At 35.0% G+C, this 26,444-nt stretch overlaps 1 protein-coding gene across 2 annotated transcripts in view; it reads right to left on the reverse strand.

Moving 5' to 3' along the window:
• Nucleotides 1–26,444, reverse strand: part of slit2 (slit homolog 2 (Drosophila)) — a 166,617-nt gene that overhangs the window by 68,898 nt on the left and 71,275 nt on the right. For both annotated transcript variants that reach the window (XM_088917790.1, XM_088917782.1), the window contains exon 5: nucleotides 3,159–3,230. In XM_088917790.1, coding sequence (XP_088773916.1) covers nucleotides 3,159–3,230 — 72 coding nt within the window. The remainder of the gene's footprint in view (nucleotides 1–3,158; nucleotides 3,231–26,444) is intronic.

Consider the following 26,444-nt stretch of genomic DNA (forward strand, 5'->3'; position numbering starts at 1 on the left):
GACCATTTATTCTGACATATTAACTAACATTACATATGTATCAAAGAAATAAATATATCAACAAAATGATGAATACATGTTTTTCACAGTTAAAAATTGATTTTAGAAATGGTTAGAGAAACCAAAAGAAATACTGAAATGGGGGCTAAAATAATTAATAAAAAGTTCTTACAGTATTATAACAGCAAAGCAACCACAAAAAATTGAAGTAAGATGTATAGAGGACAATAATATAAAATCTTTTACAATGAAAAGTAAATGGCTGATGTACTAAATGAGTACTAAATGAGTATTTCACTAGGGATGAAATATTGGTTTTAACAAAGGATGGAATAAAACGTATAGCTACTACCAAATGAGCTAAATGGACTGAATGACCTCCTCTCATCTGTAACCTTACTTATGGTTTTATGTTCTGAGACTATACCCATCTTTAACAAGACAAGTGTTCTCTTTCTTTGATCAGGAAAAACATGATGAAGTATGAAATGTCAAAATAATGGAAAGTCCACAAGGAATACGAACAGCCAATAGCATAACAGAAATACTATATCTCACGTGTCCTAACTTTTTCCCCCTTTTGATAAAAGCTAAAAGCTCTTTAGGAAATAAGGAACACAGAGCACCATTACTTCAATAACTGAAATACATATAGCATGTATTTGATATATAGATCTATAGTGCGTTGCAGAAGTATTCAGACCCTTTTAAAGTTTAAAATGTTGCTGGATTACAAATTATACTTTCCTTTTTCTAATTGGTAATTTTATTGCAAACTCATGTCCTCAAACAGAATTTTTTTAAAAGACTAAATGAGTTATTTGTTAGCAGATATCTTAAAGAAAGTTAAAAAAAATGAAATATGCTGCTTGCATACAGTAAGGATTCAGACCACACACATTAATATTTGGTAAAGCCACGTTTTGCTGCAATAACAGCTTTAAGTCTTTTGGACACTGGTTAGGAGTGAAGTTTCCTCTTGGCAGATTATCGATGGGTTTGAAGTCAGGACTTTGACAGGGCCAATCAAGGACGTTCACCTTTTTATTTCTGGGCCACCCCAGTGTTGCTTTGGCCTTGTGCTTGGGATCACTGTGTCCTGCTGAAAGGTGAATATTCTCCCAAGCTTTAGTTTCTGAAACGAGTTCCCAAGCAGTATTTTCCTCTACTATTTCTCCTTCAGTTCTAAAATGTTTCCCAGCCCCTGCTGATGAGAAGTATCCCCAAAGCATGATGCTGCCTCTACCATACTTCACTGCAGGCATAGTGTTTCTTGGGTCATGGGCAGTGTTAGGTTTGTGCCACAACTAGCGCTTTGAATTTTGGCAAAAAAGCTCTATCCCGGTCTCATCTAACCACAAAACTCTTTCCTATATCTTACTGAATCACTCTCATGCTGTCTTGCAAACTCCAGATGGGCTTTAAGATGGTTCTTTATGAGTAATGGCTTCAGTCCTGCCATTTGGCACTGCAGGCAAATGCAGGTGCATCAGTCAACTATTTCAAGAGTTCTGTATAACACTTATACAGAACTCTTGAAATAGTTCACTGATGCACCTTTACTCCACTCTCAGCCACTGAACTCTTGTAGGTATTCCCAAGTGAGTATTGGCCTCTCAGATGCTTCCCTCACAACTCTCTGTCTTGTTTGTTTCTGTTTGAGGAACGTCCTTTTCTAGGCAGTGTCTGGGTGGTATGATACAGCTTCCACTTCTTGAATTTTGAGCCAACAGTGCTCAATGGGACATCCAAACACTTTTTATAGCTTTTTATCCTTTTCGCAAGCTATGCATTTGTAGCACTTTATCTCTAACTTCCTTAGAATGCTCTTTAATCCATCTTTGCACCTTTCTTTCAAATTCAGAGCCTGACCAATGATCCCTGAATAGACTGAGGTTTTATCCAGTAAATCCCTCAGAGTCACTGCAATGATGAATATGCAGAGGTCAATGATAAGGGAATTATAACCTCATTAGTGCAATTTCTTTTACCTTTGTAAACTTAGAGCTACAAGAGCACAGGGACCTGAATACTTTTGCAAGCAGCATATTTCAGTCTTTGGCTTCTTAAGTTACCCACTGACAAATAACTAATTTTTGTCTTTAAAAAAAATTCTGTTTGAGCATGCGAGTTTGCAAAAATACTAATACGAATACTGATTCGAAAAAGATATGTATCATTCTTAATCTAGCAACATTTGAAAACCTTTAATGGGGTCTGAATACTTTTGCAAGGCACTGTATATGATCTTTTAGCATGAAAATATATGATTAGTCAGACTAGAAAATTAAAAGTTCTTGCAAAATCCACACAGTCAGGCATTCACAATCCATAAATCCAAAGATTCACTATGTATAAAGTTTACTTACTGTATAAAGTATACTTATAAATTTCACAAATCACTTATATTACAAGAGTTACATGAACATATTTGCATGCAAGCAAAACTTTAAATATTAAAGATAATATAATATAAGAATCCAATTACACTGAACGACTACAGTAAACTTCTTCAAGTCACCGTTTTAGACGTGGTCTCTTCTTGTTTATTGGCCAGTAGGCATTTTAAAGGACAACAGCAAAACAGACTGTGCTGATAAGCCTGGAAGATTCTACTATCTTCTTATGGCTCTAACAAGACTCTGAAGAACTACCCGCAGACACGCAGTGCTGGGAATCTTGTCATAAATAATGTAAGACACTCTAGGTGTCTTTAGAGGACACATTACAGACAAGCCTATCTCATTGGTTCTTTCACTGAAACCGTAGAGCTGTTCTTCAGATAACATCATGTTCGGCACAGCTTCCAACATGACAAAGCACACGCCTATGTAGCTGGAGTACACTTATGGTACCTGGAGTATCAGAACATCTTTATCCTTCCCTAGTCAGCCTTGCCATCCGTGATAGCAGTGACTAAGAGTGCATGTTGACTACAAAGTCATCCACTGCTTTCTTAGATAACAAGAGGCTCCTCTGTCTAAGTGTGAAACTAAAGTAAGGTAGGCTTTAATGCATATCCTGTACCTCTACCCACAAAGACATATCTGATAATCAGATGATATACTGCCCCAGGCATTGTAACTCATTTTTGTTCTGGAAATAACCCATTGACCCAATAAAGTAAGACAGTAAGGTGAAAATCCAGGAATACTTACAGATTTTTTATATCAACAGCACCTCTGAATGCTTTCCTTGGAATACCCTGGATCTGATTTTCACTGAGATCTCTGGAAAACAGGAGTACCATTCATTAGACCATTAAGTAAATGAGGAGACCCTAAATCATACAATGGTATAAATTGCCATCCAAACCTTAGAAAAACCTTTTTCTCTGCACAACACCCGAATAATAAGGTAATACAAAAGTATCATTGCATACACTTATATTAATTTAATTTTTTGTGACATTATTTAAAAAATAACAGTGAATAAATAATTATTTTTTCAATAAGATTACAACTAAAAATACTACAGAACACTCTTTTTGCACAATCACACATATTTGTGTCACATGAATTACCTTTGGTGAATGAAGTAAATATTTAGAACAGTGGTAGCATAGAATGTTTGAGTACTTAATGATGAATGTGCAAAGGGAGACAGAACCTGTTTGCTATAATTTAATTTTCAATGCACTTTAAGCAATCTTGAAAATAGAGTATGACTGCATTGGCCCTGACAATAAATCTTGCACTTCAAAAATGAAATAAGGGCTATCACTTGTTGTTATAGCAACCTGATTTAAGGTTAGAACATTGCATACTCAAGATAGTTATCAGAAGTCAAATATAAAAAATGAAAAGTAACGGTAAATGTAGGAGGCTTCTGTAATTCATAAAACTTAGCAATTTACTACCTAAGTAGATAATATTATCAAATCAGTGAAGTATGATATTCCAAATCGAATACAGAAAAGGATACGTGAGAACATTCTAAGTATCACAATGGATATGATTTAACAATCTTTTGCAAAAAGAAGAAAAATAAGTTTACAACCTTAAAAAAATATCAAAGAAAAAATAAAATACAAGTAAATACAAATCTTAAAGTTGCTGTTTCCTAGCTATTAGCTTAACATTCCTGATTTAAATTTGTTATTGACCTCATGACAGAAACAATTTCAAATGATTGTCAATGATTTAAAAAATCTGAGACAGCTGATGAAATGCAGTATCATAAACTGTCCTGTCTTGTAAACCATGCTATATCATGTAACATTCAAACAATGTAAAATATACATACCGGATTCTCAAATAAAATATATTTTACTGCAATTAACTGGATAGCTACAGTAGGTAGCTTTGTGTTAGATTTCTATTAAATTCTTCTATTAGGTGCCAAAAATTACAAAGGATTTGCCACACAGTGGGAGAGAGGCAGGGGTGAACATTTAGCCTCAGTTTAGTAAGGTTCAGTTTGAAAGAAACCTACAGCATTGTTTCAGTGATGGACAGATCCAATGCAGTGGCACCAGTCTAATCTCATCTACAGACACAGAACTATTTCAGCCTTTGTTAAACAAGCAATCACTTTAAGAGTTGATTGACCTATTAGTCAGTCTCTTTCTGCAAGAAAATAATAAGTAGCTAATTCTCAGTAGCAAGATTTAGCCCTGAGACATCCAGGAAATCAGGCTTTGTGGACTTCATATACAAGCTACAGTACATAACATACTGTACACAGTGCAAAAAAACATCAAAATGCTGTGATATTTAAAAAAATAGTAATCATGAAAAGTAAAATAAAGTTTCATTTTCCTTTTCACAGTTTCCTGTGTTCCTACAGCAACATAGTACTGCAAGGAATATATATATATTAAACCAGGGTGAATAATTAATAGTGGAAGTAATTATATTTTGAGGTGAAAATGTACTAGTTTAATTAATTAAAAATCTAGCAGCCCCATACATGAGCTTTGGTAGTCAATAAATAAGACTAAAATGCTTGCCTTGTTAATTGACCTTATCTCATAAAGCTCTTCTAAATTTATGTAAACAAAATAAAAGCAGAGGTGGGAAAAATAACTTCAGAAATGAATTTGAATACAGAATAAATATAATATTAAATCACTGGGTGTCTTGATTCTGAAACTACACCTTACCTATAAATACAAAAGAGCTCAATATATATAGGGATAAACTTTGTTTTCAGGTTTTCATTTTTTATTCAAATATTTACAACATCACTGATGAAATACACATGCCAAATTTAGAGCATCGTTATGGAAGCATTTTCTTAATTGGAAAGTGGCAGACTTGAAGCACTGCAGTTTTGACAGGAGCAGTAAGCAATTTAGTTCTGACACTGTCTTCTTCAATTATTAATTTTGATCTCTAAGCATATTAAACATTAGCCGCAATTAAAAGAAAATGTAGGATTGATTGTTTTGAAAAAAAATCTAATTCATTCTGCTTTACTTATGAATGTGAAAAAAAATCAATGTCCTTGAACTTGAGCTAACTTTAAGGGGCACAACTTCTGTCTTCAGCTTGGTACTACTTAAAAAACTCACCGAAGAATAAACACTTGAATTAAAACATAGCTTAAGCAGTAACAGATAAGACATTCCTCTTGTACTAGAATTGAATGGGCGAAAATCAGACATCTCACAATAATAAAATGTAATAAAACCATGACAGGAACACTGAAATTAAGCTACAGAACATGGTCCAAACAATACACTCTTACCTTTACCATGTTCCAATTGTATTGTAATTACTATTTAAACTATAATTATATACTAAATTATCATGTTTTGTTAATGCTGTTTTGAAAATATATAGAAGTTGGTTACAACTTTTGCGCAAGTCCTTAATTATTTTTCATAACTCAAGAAAAAAGTACTAGGGCCATAACATAATTACGAAAGCCCGTTTCCGCCAGGTAGTAAAAAAAACGCGCTATGGTATCTCAGAATTCCGACTTAGTATCTCAGAATTGTGACTTAGTAACTCAGAATTGTGACTTACTTTCTCAGAATTGCGACTTAGTAACTCAGAATTCCGACTTAGTATCTCAGAATTCCGACTTAGTAACTCAGAATTCCGACTTAGTTTCTCAGAATTGCGACTTAGTAACTCAGAATTCCGACTTAGTTTCTCAGAATTGCGACTTAGTAACTCAGAATTCCGACTTAGTATCTCAGAATTCCGACATAGTAACTCAGAATTCCAACATAGTAACTCAGAATTGCGACTTTATATCTCAGAATTGCGACTTAAAAACTCAGAATTACGACTTTATATCTCGTAATTGCGAATTGTGTTCTTTCAATCAGATTCTAAAGGCAATATCAGAAGCACATTTGCAGCAGGGTGTTCTGGACCCTGTGCAGTTTCTGAGAAAGAAGTATGACATTCAGAAATTTACCTTTTACTTTTTTTCAGAAGCCTTTGAGCTTTCCATTTATCCCTCTAAATATGTGACAAAAATAATTTTATTTAAATAGATCTAGTTGGTGAAATTACAAATTTGGTTTCTGGGATGTGCTACTGTACTTTGATCTGACTCTCAATGATTTGTTTCCTTTCTTACTGGAAAGGTCATCAGAACAGAATTCAAAAGGTTTATGTTCCGAACATTGCAAAACCCTGTCATCGAACATTTAAAAATATTTTTTGATGTTTTGATACTCAGCATATATGAAAATGTTATGTGTGCTTTTACTTTAATTTCTTCCCCAAATCCAATTTATTTCTTAATTTTGTGTGGACAGTAAATTTCACATTATAAAGACAGATACATTTAATGTACACCACAACATGGCAATACCAGTAAATCAAGTAAATCATGCCAACAAAGAATAGAAGCAAAATACAAATTGTAGAAATATCATCAGTCAAATAAATGAGAACAAAAAATGAATGAGAACATCACATGCATAGTTTTCACAATATACTTTTCCATATTGTGTTTTCTATTTTGATGTTGAAAGTAAACCAGCCAGACTACCAATTAAATTGTCATTTACCTATTAAGCTTGACATATTATGTTGTCACCAGTTTCATCCATATGCAGACAGAAGCAACACACTACCCTGGAGATCTTTGGCAATACTGTACATTGTAAACATGTGAAAAATCAAAAGTGAAGAAAGAGCAACAGTAACAAAAACGCTCAATTGATGTAACTGATGTATTTTAAGACCTTAAACACATTTGTTTCTAAGGTAGAATATATGCTCTTGTTTAAGGATTATTTTGTGTACGTTATCATCAGTCTGACTGTTGAGTGGCAATTGTATACAAGTAGGCTTTGGATCCATTCAACATTCTTTCTCTGACACCATATTTTTTAAGTGTCATTCTCAGTCACATACTTACCACACACCTGGTTACCACTCACCATGGCAATCTCAAGGTGCTGCTGTACCAGTCATTAATTTTAACTATGACTTTATTTTTTTATCGGATTTAGTTAACATCGAAAGAGCACTGAGTTCAGATGGTCCTCATCCGGTTTTTCTATTTTTGGATGAAAAACTTAGATTTCACTTCACACTTGCTCATGCATTCCATTTATAACTCATTACGTTTCCCATTTAACATCTTTCATTTGTCTGAATGCTAGACTAATTAAATAAATCATTGAAAGGCCTGCTGTACATAAGTAGTTTACACATGAGGAAGTGGGTACTACACACACTATTCATGAACAGGACTTGAGAACAGAAGACCACCATCAAATGGCATTGACAAAAAAGACAGAATAAGCTGTCTAAGGAAAAAAAAAACAATCCAGAAAATAAAATGGCATACAGACTTTTAGTCTATTGTCTACAAAGGAAGTCTATGTTCTCAGCTTTATATTGAATGGTACTGAAGGCAAGTTGTTGCATGTTTCAAACGAGGACAGAAGGGGCCTGATGGGAGGGGAGATAGGAGCACAGCTGTGGACTTTGCACTCTTAACCTGTGAACCACAGTTGGTTTTATCGAAACAATCCTCTTGCAGAGTCAAATAGGATGTCTCTGTAGGGGTGCTCAGCCATTAAGTTTCATTAAAAAGGAAAAAAAAATGATCAAGGCCTTGAGTCTGTGATGGCACAATGACATTAGTGGCTAAATAAATAGAAAAGCTTTTCGTGAATAGATTCAGATTGTTGATGCATAATCTATTTGAAGACTCTCTGTGATACAGCGTAAATGAAAAAAGATTTTATTTGTTAGCACTTCAATGACCACGGTTTTTACAGACCTTGTACAGTTTTTGCCTGTATTCTTCTTCACGAACACACACAATGCTTTCAAAATGTTGTTTTTTGTTTATAAAATGATTTAGATAAGATGGCTCTTTTGTTAGACAACACCCTATTTTATCTTGCCAAATTTAATTTCCTGTCCAAGAAGATCACACAAGACTTCTTGGCTTATATCCACCTATAAGTGGATATCACTGACTCAGGCAGATAATATATTGTAGAAAAAAAATAAATATGTAGATGATTAAGGAAATGTCAATAAATGTAGATTTAGGTAATACATTTGATACTGTAAACATGGTCTTTGTACAGAAGGTAAATGGCTACATACCAGTTCTTACATTCTTTATAGCTCTTTCTTTCACTGAAATACCTTCAGTTATCTTTTCCTGAAACATTTATCAAGTCAATCCATTAATAAAGGGAAATCTATATTTTCATTCTTATTCAATTGAGCCCTGTTTACAATTTCCATTTCTTATACAGATCACAATACTTAACTGCCATATCAAAACAGTGAGAAATCATCTGGAAACTGAGATTCACATTCAGTTCTAATCAAACATTTGCACACATTCTGCAGATACTGTGGAAATGTAACATCTGTGGGAAAATTATCCGATATATTTTAGAAATGGTAATGAAATACAAACACAATAAAGAATAAATGCTATGACTAAGTATTTTGGCATAAGGACTATGATTAAACCCAAACATAATCAAAAGAACAAAGATAGTGAGTATTAGATGAAGAAAGATGCATTACGAAATTCTGCAGTTTTGAAAAGAATGATTGTTTTCACACTAATTGATTTATAAAGAGCATGCAAATGTGTGTCTGCACAGGTGTTTCTGAAAGAGTAAACCAGTTTTAGTTCTTGCTCATTCAACTTCTTGATTTGAATGTAAACAATTTTTCTTTAATTTAAGCATTTTGGTATTTATTACCCTCAGTGTGACACCATTGTATTTCATTTTATTGTACCTGATATTAATTTTAATGTGCATAATATCACTTCTATTGTGCCTAATAACTGTACCTAATGCCATTTTTCTTTAACTTAATACTAATGCTAACTTTACACTAAAATTGCCTCAAAATTGAATGAGGCTGAAGACAGATCCTCCAACATTGAAATTAAGGCAGATTTTCTGTTCAGCAGGTGGACCTAAATAGCAGATGGTACCCAGTTCCTGCAAGTTTATTTTTGTTTTGACTGAATCAAAAACAAAAAATCTATTTGGAATCAGATGGGTTCTCCTCCTTTTCATACATGCACTCTAAACATACAGTCATCTCCCCCTCTTCATACATGCACTCTAAACCAAGATTAAAAAGTCCCTGTGGTAGACTATATGCCTTAAATCTGTGATCTTCAATCATTCTTCAAGGATGATTTATACATTTTCTAGACTCCTCTAAATTACCTGTGAAGGTATTTAAACAATGCCGAGAAGATAACATATGAAATTGATAGGCTGTCCCTAAATATTAAATGCAATATGTTTAATCTACATGGATTCTATACCATTTCCATGAAATCTGCCCTCAAATGCAAAATCATCAGTTAGGGTCAGAAAACTATTGAAAAATAAGAAATTAAGGAGGTTGTAATGTTTAGCTTTTGGAAACCAATATTCCTGAAATTAACTAAAAGACAAAGTAAGTCCTTTTTAAGAACTTTGCTACTTCCTCATTTACTTAAGAAGGCTCTGTACATTTCTGGTTTTACATTTCCAAATCAATAGCTTTCAGTGTGCAGTTTTAACCCCTATGCTGGACAAACAACAGTACATATTTCGCTTTTTTAGGAAACCAGTGTTAGGATTTTGAGAGAGACGATTATTTAGGAAGAATAATATATATTTTGGAAGATGTCTATGTAATTTCAATTTTACCATATGAGTTCTTCAAGATCCTTAAAGTAACATTTCTTTTCTGGACTCAAAGGTTCAAGCGCATTATCTTTAAACTGCTCTCGCCAAAACCATAATCCATCAGGTTTCATATGCTATTGTACTCTTTTATCTTGCTAAATTATGATTAGATGGCACAAAAATAAATATCTGAATAAGACAGAGGCATTAAGTACCCAGTAGATGTTTTTTTCAAGAATTTAATGCTTATTATAAATCACCTCAGAACTGAGTTGCCACATGTGCCTGCTGATGTATCATAACATTTATACCAACTGCAACATTGAATCAAATGGCTGTATCTTACTTTTCCGTTGTAATGTGTACCGTTTGTACATCATATTACAGTGCATTATTCCACAAGAAAAATAACTACCATCTGCAGAAGTGGGCTAGGAATTGATTTAAACACTGCAGCACAAGCATAGCTGATGTATATTAATCAGAGGGTCCATTTTACTTATACTCAGGGCTATATATCTTCATTGAAAATAGTGACACATGGTCCCCACATGGACTGTAGATAACACAACCTTGCCAGATCTCAATCTTTCTCTAGCTCTGGGGAGATGTTATCTCTTGATGGATTTTTTCAAAAAAGCATTCACAGTAATGTTTGTTCTTAGAAATACTGCAGGGTTTTAAAGATTACTTATCTAAATTTCTTTGGGATATTTCCAAATATGATTGATGATACTCTGAAGGCTTCATATTCAAAGAGTAAAAGAAACATATTTCTATAAGTGTCCTTCGACATGACAAATTCGAATGTTCATTTAACAAAGTCACATTTGTCCAATTAGGGGTGCCAGTGTTGTAGAAGGAAAGAAGAATGCTACTTAAGTTTAATTAGAATTTTTGGGTTAAATTATTTTTATACACATTACACATTTATTGGATTACTTTACAAGTACTCAAAATGCTCAAAGTCATTGACAAAGTCAACAAAGTATCAACAGTAAAACATAAACTAGAGGTCAAAAGTAGAAACACAATCAAGTGAAAGTGCTTTTAAATTTGAGAACAAGATGGTTCCTATAACTAAATCTGAGCATTTTTAAACTCTAAGCTCTGTCATCAAGGTAGTGAGTTGCACGGGAGCTAACTGCGATTTAATAGTCTTGTACATTTAAGTTTAATTTACTAAACATTAACACGGCATTACCCATGCCACTACATTAAACATTACCCATGTTTAAAATCTTAAACTCACAAGACAAGGACTTGGTTAGAAATCACTGCCTGTACTTAAGTTTGATTCAGAAAACTTAATTTCCATCAAAGGTCGGTTGAATATAACCACACCTGCACAATTTCAGTATTTATTGAGATACTGTATATAGAGACGTGGGATGGTCTTACATCAATATCTTTTGAAGACAGGGTATTCTCCCTTTATTAGTTTGGCTACAACATGAATAATCACTAAGCATGACAGATCTGCATGACTTTTAACATAATGTAGTTATATTTTCTCTAATGCATGGCACACTTTCATATTTCACCAACAAGAAATACAGTATAGGTTACATACAGTAGTTATGATCTAAACATGACACAAATTTTAGATTTGATATATAATACTGTACTTTTGTTATATGTCCTTTTTAATTTGATCATGTTGTTCCATCTCAATTCCTGGGTTTCCCTGTAGCTTGACCCCTCCACACTCCTATACCTGAACGTAAATGAAGAAGCTGTTTCAGTGGAGATCTTGGGCAGTTCATTAGAGCAGCTCCTGCTGTTTCTTCCGCCTGAACCTGAAGCAGTGTGGTCACCATTCTGCTTGGGCTAGGATGGTATGTTTCCTAACAATTTCTGCCTGCTTTGATCAAGTCAGTCGCCCACAGAGGCTTCTGGGACTGTAAAATATAGGCTGGAACTACAAAGTGCTTCCTGCTGTTCCATTTCAAGTGAAAGCCTTACCACACACAAATTTGCACAATATATTACTGTCTGTATAAACAAGTGAGAGACTTCTTTCCTATAGATGACCTGTAAAACATATTTGATCTTTTGAAGTTCAATCGGTTGGACTGACTTTGGTACCCAAACTATTTCTTCTTTGATACTTACCTGAAAGAATAATAGAGTTTTAAAAAAATAGGCTATATATTAAAGATTAGCAAAAAGTAAAGGTTTTATATTACTATACATGCACATGAACTGACTCATTGTAATATATCTATCATGTGTTTTGTTAGGCACTGAGGGTAATGTATTACTTGAAGGTATGAGAACTATGTTAGTTACAGTAACTACGCAGTTCTTAACTATGATGGCTTACTAGGAATCACAGAACATTTTTTTAGCATTGTTTTTGAGCCACATTAGTAGCAAAATAGTCAACACTGCAGCTGTATTCAATTAAAGTAACAACCCATTTCTCGTCTAGAGGTTACAACAAAGTTCATTTGAAGAACTCTCAAAAGTATATGAATTTGGGAGGTTAGACTGTTACTGAGGAGGGATATTCTGATTATCCTGGTTTTGTAATGATACTCAAACCACATTGGGGCATATTGCTGTTATGCTCAAAGCATAGTCAAATAAATTAATGCTGATAGTAAACTTGACAACAATGATTAAAAAAAGAAAAAAGGTGTCTAATGATTATAAAATGTATTGTTCAGCCCCTTCCCCTCTTTACAGTCAGCTGAACCTTATTGTCAACCTTATTGTCAAGGTGTAGCAGCTGTAGGTTTACCACAGCATGGGAGAGAGCTAGTGCTCTTGGGCTGTTAGGAATGGCCATAGTGTCTTTCTATTGTATGTTACAAGTGTTAACCTTCTTCAAAATGTCTTATCAAACCCACACCTCTTTAAAATACACTTAACTGTCTTTTAAATTAATTCCAAAATGTGCAACTATTGTTTGTCAAACTTCAAACTGTCACAAGTGTCACAGGTGATTGATACTGTAGCATCTCCCACAATCATTTAGTGAACAACTTTTCAATGAAGCATTTGGTTGCTGCTTTTTTAAAATGGGTCATTTCAGCTCAGTAGCATTTCTTTTCTTTAAATGATAACTTCTCAATAAATGAATGTCCAGAAAGCCTTTGCACTTAAATGAGGGCTCTCAGTTGTACGACTGACCTGACAATCTTTTTTTTTCTTCTTCTTCTTCTTTGCACCTCTGGTGGCCCAAGTGAAGGAGTCAAGCTGTCTGAGGTAAAAGCTCCAAGGGCTTTTCACAAGTTCAGTGTTGATGAAGTCTCTGGCTGAAAGACCTTGCCTCATTTCCCACACATTTTCTGACCTCTTTTGTCTATCTTTTTTCTCAGAAAGATTTTTCCCTGTTATGTTGAGGGCTAAGAAGTAAACTAATTATCCTGTTCAAATCCCTTTGTAACGCCCCTAATCCTATTAGTTATAAGAATGTGTGAATGGCGATTGTGCAGCTGAAAAATTCAGAGTGCCACGATCCAGAAGGAGTACCCTCCAGTTGATTCATAGGACAAGGAGCTTGAATGGACACCCAAGGTTACACTTCTTTGTGCAATTGGGAGGAAAAAGAATCACAAACACAAAAAAAGAGGAGACAATACTGAGTATCTTGGTGACAGTCTCCGGCAGGCTTTTACAACTACTCAAGTGCTCCCAGCACAATTTGCAAGAAGTATAGTGAACTCCTACTCTTTGACACACCCTGCTGAAAAGTTAGACTGGCTTTTTATCCTCTCTCTGAACAGCCAGCTACATAAAGATCAGCAGCCATGCCACACTCTGTCAAAGACAGTATCACATTGAAAACGAATAAATGATAACACAAGCTGCCCCTATCTTTTTGTAGGCCCTTTGGGTCCATTTTCTTTTTATCACTGAGGATCCTCATGAGCCCAATAAAAAGAGAGAAAAGAAGGCAACTCTCACTACGTCTGTTGCCTCCTGCCGTCCAGAGCTGAGTGAACTTTAATCACATTTCCCATTTTATTCGCACTGGGGAAGGAGCCAAGATGCAATGAAAAAAGCCCACAGCCGCAGTGCACGGTAAGAACCATGAAATTCATCTGACTTCCATAAAAGATGAGCCCTGCCCCTCCATTCCCTCCTTTACTGTGCTAGCTGCTGGGGGGGGGGGGCAGTGATTGTCTCTTCCAAAAACAAATATTTGCTCTGGCCTTGGATGGTTGATGCTTCCTGGGAGCATCTCTTTTCTGTATTCATTTCCTTTTTTTTTACAGTTGTTCCACACTAGCTAGCTTTTATTTTCAACTGGCACTCCAAACTTCTTGGAAAAAAAAAAGAAACCTGACTTCAATGTTAATGCATAGCATTTTATGACTGAATGCTTTTTACTGTGAATATGGATACTCTTTCACTTCAGTTTAAATACCACCTAATTGGTTTCCATGGAAACTAATTCCCTGAAACTCTTAAGAGACAATGCACAGGTTTCCTTCATATCCTTTTCAGTATACTTGGCATATCCATAAACCTTTTAATAGCCATGTTCCATGTCAAGTGTCCCATGTTTATCATTATGTAGTAATTATATTACTAATATGTTATTTAAATACTGTAAATATGTGAACACAAAAATATGGTATATCTGCACCAAATTATAAAGTATCTGTGTTTTTTAACTACAGCATATTGACTATTAATTTTTAAAATATTGCTGTTCCTCACAGAAATATACATATTACATCTCAGAATTTTCCCAGTCATTTATTAATTCATCCCTGGTGATAAAGTGGTTACAAAACAGCTTTACTCAAGATACAGTCCTCTAGTCCATAAAATTATCACTTTCTTCTTTTTTAAAAAAAAAGGCACAGGATATTTGAAAAGCACAGAGCACATCTGTGTGACCACAGTACATTCTTCACAATCGGATTAAAACAATTGTATTGTAACTTTACTCTCCACTAACCTGAGGACTGGAACCACCTAGCAGGCAGGCAACATGAGGATACACAATTACTGAAAAGTGGGGTTTCATCCAAGATTTCTTTTTTCTCTGATGACTGATTTCCTTTTTATTCAACATGCCATAATGTATTTAGTCCAATACTTAAAAATGCATCACAAAAGGCTAAAATGGTCACAGTTGAGAAGATTTGCGAATTCATGCCAAATTATGAGATGAATGCCTACAACGTCTTGCCTAAAAAAGGCAAATAAAATAAAAAGTCCAACACTTCTTATTTGTTGTTAGTTTTAGTCTACTTTATTATAATAGATTGTGAACCAGCAAAGACAATTAATTGAAAATTGAGAGTTTATGTCTGAAGGGAGTTCCAACAGCACATGTGTCAGAGATTACTCAACTCCCCTATCTGTCCACCTAGGGGCAGCCAAGGGCCTTGCAACACAAAGCAATGTGAATGACATTCTTCAATCCTAAAAGGAAATACCTTTGTATGACAGAACCTTTTATTTTTCAGATTCCAGTTGGCATTATTATGGCCATGAATTTCACCTTCAAGGTAACTATGCAAACACGTTACATCTTAGCTGACCCAAAGACAATGGATGCCTCATATTGGGGACAAAGTTTAGAAAAGAGTGGGCAAGACAGATGGATGAGTAGACGAACAGCAGACACTGACAGACAGGTAGTTTGATACAAGTGTGGCAAGTGTGGTAAGTGTTGCTGGAGCCCGACTGATCCAGGCGTTTCTTACAAGTGACTCAATTGACTTCAACATTAAAAAGGCATGACAAACTCGGAGAATCAAAGACTGAGAATCAAAGATCCAGTCTTCCTTTCTGAAAACATTTTCTGCCTTTATTCATATTCATCCGCCTTGATGATTTAGGATTACACTTACTTCAAAAATATGAAGAATTTTTCTCCCATTACTGTTTCCCCTTTGTAATACTACTGACAACCTATGGTAGCAGATGTGCGTTTTGCCACTTAATTTCCTAATATCAGCACAAACAGTTGGACTATGTTCAGTGATATGCCAAACAGCTGTGCGGGACTTAATTCCTCATTACAAAAATCTGTGGCAATCTGCCGAAACTTACAATTGCAAAGTTATACAATTCCCATTACCTTGATCCTAAATATTTTCTTCACTGGTGCACTGTTTATTTTTCTTTGCATTTCCATGCTGTTGACAGTAAATATCATTGTGTTATTAATTACGGGCATCTGTTTTTTTTCACCTCTTTGAAACCTTGATGTGACAGCCATATCACACAGAAAATAGTATTAAATCACAGTATTATGACAGGATTCAAGGCAAACTGTTGTAAAGAAAACCTATATCTTCACATCAATGAGTTATTGTGGCATTTTAAGCCATTGTATTAATAGAATTCATGGCTTCCTTAATTATTGTCAATTTTCAAATAGTGAATGCTATATCTGAGTATTGAAAAACACTTCTGAATTTTTACTACTAAAATTTTGTTCTTGGAACAGACAAGCTAATACAATAACAATAGTAATTTAACTGCATTTTAAGGGCAAATAAAGCTTAATATATGTGTCATAAATAAATATAATTTCCACTGCAAAAATAAGCCAAAACCAGTCAAGTGAAAAGACCAAAATTAAGTCCATCTGTGTTCCCCTGTGACCTGATTTGCTTTTACAAAGAATTTTGGAATTTTACTTTACTGTTCACTGAGACCTTGGCCTGCAGCTGCTATTAACAACATCTAGCTGCAGAACGTTACATTGTCAAGCACCTCACATACAGAGATTAAAGATTGCTACCACATGCTTTCATCTTATTTCAAACCTATAACATCAGGGACAATGGATGACACCTGAAATCGTTTTTTTCTCAAAGACTTTTTAATACTTGAACCCACATCCTCATTTTTAGGAATTTGCATATAGACAATGATGGACAAGCTCTGAAGCTGCCAAAAGTTGGCTTTGCAGGATTTACTGTATTGCACAGGACAGACAGTAATGTGACTTCACACAGCTGCTCTATGGTTGGTTTTAAATTCTTTACCCACCTATCCCTTTCCTTCTCAAATTAAGAACACCTATACAATCAAATTAAGAAAACCTTTGCTTTCTTCACCTTTATCAAGCAATCTTATCTATATTCTGCACACAGTATTTAATGTTTTTGTTCATAATTTAATTAATTTTGCATTTCTTTTACAAATATGACACAAGTCTTTAAAAACATTGGAAAATTGGAATTTGCAAGACCTGGCATACTCAACTGTATCTCTTTCAAAAGAGTGGCCCAGGTTTTAAATGCACAACGGTGTGCAGTAAGAACAGTCATTGAGTGCTCTGTCTTTTTTTTAAATAAACTTTAACACATTGAATCAGGCCCAAACCACCATTTCTCCCACTAGCATAAACATCTCTTTGAACTCCCAAATTAATACATGGACTACAGTCTATGACTTTATCTTAACTGAGTATATTATATGTATCTGATTTGCTAAGAAATCTCAATGGTGTTTAAGACTTTGTAAAGTTGAACTACGGAACATTATATTATATTTCCATATGAACAACACTGAAATTCACAAAAATCTAACCTTCTTGTAATATTGTTTTGCTTTTAAAAGAAATGAGATCTTTCATCAAATATATAAGTGTTTTTTCCTCTTGGCATATTAAGTAAAACTTGGCCTTAGTCATTGTATATGTGGTTAAATATAACAGAATATAATTACAACCTTTTAATACTTCACAGTCCTCCTAAAAAAGCCTGCTTTTTGATCTAAAATGTTTACACAGGTGACTAAAGCTGTTAGATTGGGAAGGAATACGTATAAGACTGGCTGACATAAAAGCACTAGAGAAATATTACAATAGAAAAAAGATTAACCAGTAAAACTATAAATAAATAAAAGCCCACTATGGTAAAGGATGAAATTTCATTCATATATTACAGAATTCAGAAATTCAAATGTGCTCCTACACCATGTTTGCCAAGTCATTTCTGAACATTCCAAGCTTACCGACTGAGTTAAGGAGAAATTTTTAATAACATACATTTGAGCAATTCTAATATTTATGAGTTATATGTATAATTATGATGCAGCCAACAGTCACTAAATATTGATTGTTGAACTGAATTTATTTTTATATTTATTTGGTTTATTACTATTCATCTGACCAACCAAGCCATAAATAAATGTACCAGTGAGTTAATTTATCAGGAAAACCTATAGGTAATGATAATATAATTGAAGGCCTATATTATTTCAGAAACTGAAAACTTGACAAAGATGTTTTATTTTTCAGACAAATACCATCCATTCCTCCTGTTCCATCTTTTGTAATCTGTCCCTGAAATACAATACAGAAACAATATTATCACATGCCTGCAATGTTAGTAAGCTGTTTGTTTCATCTGAGGAAAACATGTGTGATAGACAAGAATAAAAGATGTTGGAGGACACAGTGAAAATAACAAAAGCTGATTAAGTGGATTGGAACCAGCTTTTTTCTGCCATTTCTGTTTATCTGCAATGCTCCAGTGACCTCTTACTTAACATTGCTGCCCTACAGCAGAAATCCCAATTCAAAAAGGAACTCTATCTATAAGATACTACTGGAAAAAGACTCAAGCCTAATTCCTGTTCTTCTGTGATAAAGAGAGGTCTGGTGTGTATCACACTTTCTAAGCAGTGATTGCTGAGATCTTATGCTTCCTCCACCCTGAGTATCTCTAAGCACACTCAGAAGTGGAAAACTGTCACTATGCTCATGAAAAACAAAGTAACAGGGCTTTCAAATCTTTGGCAAATATACTGATTCACAGGCCCAAAGTGCTAACCCTTTGAGCACAAGATAATTACAATAATAATCTCATCATTTGAACAATCCAGTTTACTGGTGTCACTGACATTCTCTTCTCTGAAGGGTGCTTATCTAACATCCTTCCTATTGCTGTGCCAGAGAAAATACAAACAGGTTCTTTGGCTCTTTTTGCAATATTAATGCTGAAACCCACGGAAGATAATGTTTCGGGGGGAAAAAAAAGCATTCAGTTTTACTACTTAAGGGTTTTTCAAATGTCAGTACTGTTTATCCCTGCATTGGTCACCATTACAGACTATGATCCAAACAAAATCAGTTTTTGCCTAAAATTAGCAGTGATGCTTCATAAACCAAAAAGTTTAAAAGTTTATATAAGATTATTTGCATTTAATATCACTTGATATGTAAATTCATAGTTATGAAGTTATTCATAGACAACCATGTTTAGGTAATGGCATTGTAGCTGGGTTTACTGACTTTTGCTACTTTTAGCACTATCTCTTAAGCGCTTTGTTGCCAACAATGTGCAGAATTTGAGATGGTTTTTGACAGCTCCATACAAGCTCCCTTTGTGGAGCGACTGCAATACTATTGACCCATGGACATTTTCTCCCATCTCAGCCCCTGAACTCTATAATTCTTTCACAGTCACTGCTGGCATCCCTAACAAGTTCTTCCTTGCCCAGCTGAAGAGACAGCCTGATCTAGGCAGTGTCAGGATACTTTCCACTTCATAGTGATTTACCTCACTATGTTCAAAGAGATATTAAGGGTCTGTGAAATGTTTTTGTAAACTTCGCCTGTTCTGTGCTTTTATACAATGTTATGAATTTAATCAATGATAAATATCAGTTCAGTTCATACAGTTCATTCATGTTCCTTCGTGTGTGATCTGTGGTTACACAAAAAAACATTGATACACTGTCTCTCTTGTAATAGCCAAAAAACAAGTAATACAATATATAACAGAAATTCAATGGTGCAGACAAATAAATTTGTCTTAGATAATGCTGTCTGAGAGATATTGACTGGACCTCAAATATTAAGCCTATTAAAACTACTATCCTTTCAACCAAAAAGGATAAATTCCACCACTATCAAAATATCAGAGTAGGTATTTCTTAAAGGTTTAACCAGTACACTTCTTTGTTAATTATAATGCGTTGTTCAGCATGTTCACCATAATAATAAATATAGTTTACAAAAGATGATACCAGACTAAGTATCAGTGTGTGTCAAATGTATCATTTTACTCACAGGAAGAATTTTTTCTTACCTCTGTAATCAGAAAAGTCCATTTACCGCACACATTGCTGTCAGCAATGACAATGTTCAGACTGTAAGGCTAAACATCACCTAAAGCTACTACTAAACACACAAAAGAGGCTCAGTAACATGATTAGATCATTATAAAGCATTTGGAGTGGGAGACTGTGTCAATGTGTGACTGGCAAAGGAACAAGCCAACAAGGTTAATTCTATACCGAAAAGCTGCCGGAAAGAGTAAAGTACACTTTTTTTACATTATCACACTGTTTTACTCTACTTCTCAGAGTAGATTATTACAACACTGGAATGAAACAGCATCTAGGAAAAGCTTTGAGGGTCAAGGGAAGGAACTGAAGTTTATACTGTATGTGGGTATGTTACTGTGTATTGAGGCACTTTCACATGTCCTTTACATATGGACAGTAGTACATAATTAAAGTTAGCAACATTATGTAAGATTGTCCTGAGGTTCATTCTCAGTCAAGTAATTGACTGTATTTTATTTTTTTTCTGCTTGCTCAATAACCCATTAAATGACAACAAAATATTATATTAGTCCCTATAAAAACCTTACAAAAGTTACAAATGGGAGGAGATCATTTGGCCCATTTTGCTTTAGTAGGTAAGTAAAATCTTGTTCACAAATTTGTTAAGGAAGCCAATAGTTTGGGCCTCAACAGCCAGGCAGTGAAGCCTATTGTAGACTCTCACAACCTTGTGTGTAAAGAAATGTTTCCCATTCTCCAAACAACATGAATTCTCTTTTTGTTCTCATTTCTTACACCATGGATTGTATCCCTATTAAAGTCTGATAGTTTGATGCACTCCTCTGGGGTGACTTTATCTATAGCCCTCAGGATTTTATACAAGTACATAATATCTTCTCTCAATCTCCTTTGCTGCAGACCAAAATGATTTGGAATTTAACTCCTTCAACATGTCTTTTTTATTAAAGATACTGAGACCAAAAATAATTCTCACTACTCTTCTAAAGCTATAAAATATTTTGTGTAAGACAGTGACCAAAACCAAACACCACAGTTGAAACGAGGTCTTACAACTGCATTTTAAAGCTTGGACCACACTTTTTGCAAAAATGCTGTTTGATGTTTAATTGCTTTCCTGCATTGTCTTGAATTAAAAAAAGACACAAAATGCAAAAACTGCTTGTTTGCTTGAAATCAGCTAACTGGCTAACAAATGCCTTGGGTATATCAAGTACAGGAATTTGTGAGCAAGTAATACAGAGTTTTTGTTTAAGGCACCTTTAACCACTTATATGGAAGATTCCTAGATACAATAAAGATGTAGAAGTATCTACTGAAAAAGAAATTTGAGATGTTATAGAAATCATAGGTGTTACAGCCAAACAGTCACATAGATATGAGTTTTTATTTTTATACTAATTGCCTTTTACTAGCCCTAAACCTAATATGCACATTAAATTGACAGGAGTGTTGTCTGGGATTTAATATATGATGAACAGTGAATCAAAAAAAGAAGCAGAGAGAAATATCTAATGAAATATCATGAATTTCTCATCAGGAGACTAAAGATGACATATTACTTTGTGCAGAGCAAAAGATAACTTGTGATTTGTTGTGTTCAATTTTCATCCTCATGGAAGGATGGGTATATTTTTTAGCCCACCATCTAAACCAGGGGTGCCCAACCAGTTGATCACGATCGACCATTCGATTAATCGCAAGAATGTTTGGAAAAAAATAAATGGGCGATTTGACTATTTACTTTTTTTGATAGCCAAAAAATTCATTCAGATCTGTGCATGTATTGTCATACATTTTAACTGCCTTGTGTGTGTTTAACTCTTGTCGAATGGGTTGTAAAAGTCTCTTCCCTGAGCATCTGGCTGACACTGAAAAAAAGGCTACAGGAGCTCCGTAAATAAAGAGTGTTGTGTGTGCTACCCAAGAACTTTCTCTCTGTTATTGCCACACGAACCCCACATTAGCTACAGTGCATAGCGGAGTGAAACAGACTGGCCGTGACAAATTTGCCAACAGTTTGATAAGTTGGATTGCCTATTTGACAGTTGTAGTGTTTGAGCAAAAATAATAAAGCAAAGAGACTAGCGTCTACGTGAAAAAGGGAAATATAGAACAACATTTCAAAACTGCACACAAGACGTATGATGTGGACTTTCCCGCTAAAAGTGAGTTATGGAAAAGAAAAGTGGAAAAACGAAAATCTCAACTAGCAGCAGTTGGTTTTCAAGAGGCCTAATACAAGACGGAAAGCGGCAATCATCGCATCGTTCCGTGTGAGCCACGTCCTGGCTAAACACAAAAAGGGATTGAGAAGTAATAAAAGAAGTGTTTACTGAGGCTGCTGACTTGCTGTTTGGAGATTTCAAAAACAAACATTTTTGGCAAGGTTCAGACAGCTGTTGCCTGAAATCAAAGAGTTTCTCAAGTCGTCTAAACATGGTGAATATGCCCAATTAGATGACCAGTGGCTTCTGGATTTAGAAAAAAAGTTTTTTTCTAAAATTCGGAACATTACTTGTTCACTGTAGCATGATTCACTTGCTTTTATTTGCTGTCATTTAGTGATGGTGTTACGACCCCAAGTGTCTAGGGGTAAAGGGGTGTAACATTTAGGATAATTCTTTTGGAAGCAGGGGGGTTTTGGTGAGGGACTAAGAAGCGTGATAACAAGGGTAAGGAACTAGAGTGGTGCCAAAGGTAAGAAAATAAAAAACAAAATGGAGCTGGCTAGGACAGTGAGGGAAAGCTAATCTGACTACAAAAGAAAACCCAAAACACACAGTCTTCGGCGTCTTCAACACCCTAGCTAACCAGCACTGACTACCCAAAACCATCCAAGACAAATGGCACTCACCCGTACTAAACTAGTGTACTAATACAAAATCAACTAAGTGTGTAAAGTGTACCCAACAACCTAAACTAACCTTATATACAAAAGTTCACACAAAAACACAAGTGAACCAGGAATACAAATAAGGGAAAACAAGAGTAATCAACAGGAGCAGGGTACAAAAGAACACAAAAGTTGAATATGTAACACTTTAGGGCAAGGTAATGGCAAAACAAGGATGAACACACAAACAAACGAAAGTACAAAGAAACTAACAAAAAAACCAACAAAACAACAAAGCCGGAGCTATACGAAAATACACACACACAAAGCAAAACAAACCAACAAACGAAGCCGAAGCAATAACCAGAAGCGAAGCCAAGTGATAAACAAAACCAAACGGGACCGAAGTCAAACGAAAGGCCTCTTCTTGCTGAAAACCTCCATGTTATATGCTGAATAAGATGTGTTCTGATTGGCTGAGAGCTAATTGATCATGATGTGATACTGAAAGTGTGGTGTAATGGTGGCCAATGGGGAAGGGAGAACAATCAAGGGTCAACAGTGTGGACATAACAGAAAAAACACACACAGAACACACACTGGGACGTAACAGATGGGTATTGTTAATGTACTGATGTGCCCACAGCCTGTTTTTCCTATATCAGAGCTTCAAATTCACAATAGTAGATCGTGCTGGACTGGTAAATGAAAAAGTAGATTTTACATTGAAAAAGGTTGGGCACCCCTGATCTAAACCAACTGCAATGAATTATGAATATTGTACTTATTTCCTCATAAACCGAGGTCCTGACTCTCTGTGGTCATTAAAAATCCCATGGCTCTTCTCAAAAAGAGTAGGGCTGTTACCCTGGTGTCCTGGCCAAATTTCCCATTGGCCTTTACCAATCATGGCCTCCTAATTATCCCCATTATTCTGTTCTCCTCCTCACTGAGAGCTGATGTGTGGTGAGCGTTCTGGCGCACTATTGGTCATAGTATGGGTGCTGTCGCATCATCCAGGTGGGGCTGCACATTGGTGGTGGTGGAGGGGAGTCCCTTTTACCTGTAAAGCACTTTTAGTGGAGTGTCCAGAAAAGCACTATATGAGTGTAAGCAATTATTATTAATAATATTATTAAATTGTTTTTGAGAAAAAGAAATATAAAAACTTGGTACTGGGTTCCATAAACATTCAAATGGTCAACTTATTATTTATTATATAATTTACTAGACTATATTTACTATGGTGATGCGGTGGCTCTGTGGCTACGGATCTACAACTGTGGCTGGAAAGTTGCTGGTTCGTATCCCACAGCCGGCAGAGGAATCCTACTCTGTTGGGCCCCTGAGCAAGGCCCTTAACCCCAACTGCTTCAGGGGTGCCATATAAATGGCTGACCCTGAGCTCTGACCCCAAGCTTCTCTCCTGTCTATGTGTCTCATGGAGAGCAAGCTGGGGTATGCGAAAAGACAAATTCCTAATACAAGAAATTGTATATGGCCAATAAAGTGATCTTATCTTATCTTAGACTTGTCGTATGATTGTACTCATTTACCAAACAAAAAAAGGCAGACTGCACCTGCGAGCATGTTCTTTAAGGTCTAGTTTTATGGGGAATAAGGAATAACCTTGTGAACATATAAGAATAATATATTTGACACAAGTTACTTATTGGGTATACTTAATACTGCACTTAAAGATTTGAAGTCCCCTTAAATACATTGTTACAGGGTAAAATTATATTAATTAATATGCTGATGCTCCAAGTTCAGTATGTTCAAGAAACAAAGTACTCGCAATATAGGTAGAATACTTTTGTAAATTGTCTTACATTCTTATTAAAATGGCCAACAACTGCACTGGAGACATTTCATTGAAAACATATACAACATATTCAGGGGAAAAAAATATGATAAGACAATTTTCACATACTTGTTCTGACCTGCAAAGGAAGTGTCAGTTTATAACACCAGTGATATATACGCTTTTCACTGTTCTGACGTGCCAAACGTTTTGAACTATGCACAGAACCAGACATATAAAATAAATTCTATGTCATACAGACAGAATATGTAGCTTTATCCAACACATGAAGAATAATGGCATTTCCACAGCCACCTGTTGCTTCTGGAAATGTTACCTCTTCAAAAACTGTCCACAACGTCTATGAGCATAAAGCTGTAGCATAGACTGTAGTTTTGAAAAACATAAAAATGAAATGACAGATTTTCAAAAGTTGAGGATAAGGTCTTACATATGGATGTGATCCAAAATTAAAATATTAAATTAGTAAAACTGCATTTTGTTCTACAACCTAATAAAGGAATCCCAGTGGTGTCTTTCAAACACACACTGAGGAAAAACAATGTATTATTTTGAACCTATCCTAAATCTGAGCAATAAATCTGGATGGTAACATTTAAGTTTATCAGTCTTAGTGGACTGTTCCCATTTGCGAATGCTGCATATGAGGTATGTAAGGGTATTTTTATCCTTGCTCTGATGTTCTGTGATTACAGTTTAACCAATATATTTCCAATTCAGCTTGAAAATGCAATAGTTTTGCTTCAGTTGTCACCAAAAAGAAATAGACATGCAAGACTTATAGAGAATGACACTTTACATGTCAAGTAGTTTTCCTTCATAATTTACCACAACATGTTTCCATTTAAAATCAATGTAAAATTTCAAGAAGGACAGTTAAACCTTTAGATTAAAGATTTTTTTTGCATTTTTTGTTAAACCAAAATGGTGGAATAAGAGCTAGACTGAGGTAAGGTGCAAGTTACTTCAGGACAAAAACCTGACAATACCTCAACAAAGACAATAATTTACAGCATTTATGTCATGCATTCGCAAAGCCACTATTTTTATACAGTGCTTTTTTACCGTTCTTTTATTCTGTGCCTACAAAGCAGTGCTGGGATCACGAAAACGAGGTCACCAATATTTGACAAACTTCCGCTCTGACTAGACAGTTGCTGAGTGATGAGATTCTAAACAGGTATTACAAAAGACTGACATAGAAAGTGCACAGTATGCCCCCATTGAGCAATACTATGGATGTTTAACATTCCTTTTTGTCATTAGCATTTCCAAAGAGAAAGGTTATTAAAATAATAAAGTTAATTATTTATTTCACAGAATGTGTATTTGAATCTATTAGTTTATTTTTAAATCAAGGTGCTTGCAGAGGCCTTCAGTTTATCTAGAAAATTGCTCATGTTCAAGCTGAAAAAAAAATTAATTAAAAAAAAATAAATTCATGTACAAGAAAAGCAGAAATCGTGAATAATCCAAGGTCATGACCATGATGTTTCAGTTTTTTATGGATCATATTTTTTTAATGACCAGACAAGCAGTTTTGAGCCACATAAGGAACTGTAGCCTGTCTACACTGTCTCGTCCAAACATTATCAAACAGGAGTAGTTCCAGACAATAAACAAAGAACATAACTCAATTACACCTGAGAGGTTAGAGCATTATTGAATTAGCTGCAAAAAATGTT

Source organism: Atractosteus spatula, chromosome 1 (assembly GCF_055471065.1).
Source record: "Atractosteus spatula isolate fAtrSpa1 chromosome 1, fAtrSpa1.hap1, whole genome shotgun sequence".
In the NCBI taxonomy this organism is placed as follows: Eukaryota; Metazoa; Chordata; class Actinopteri; order Semionotiformes; family Lepisosteidae; genus Atractosteus; species Atractosteus spatula.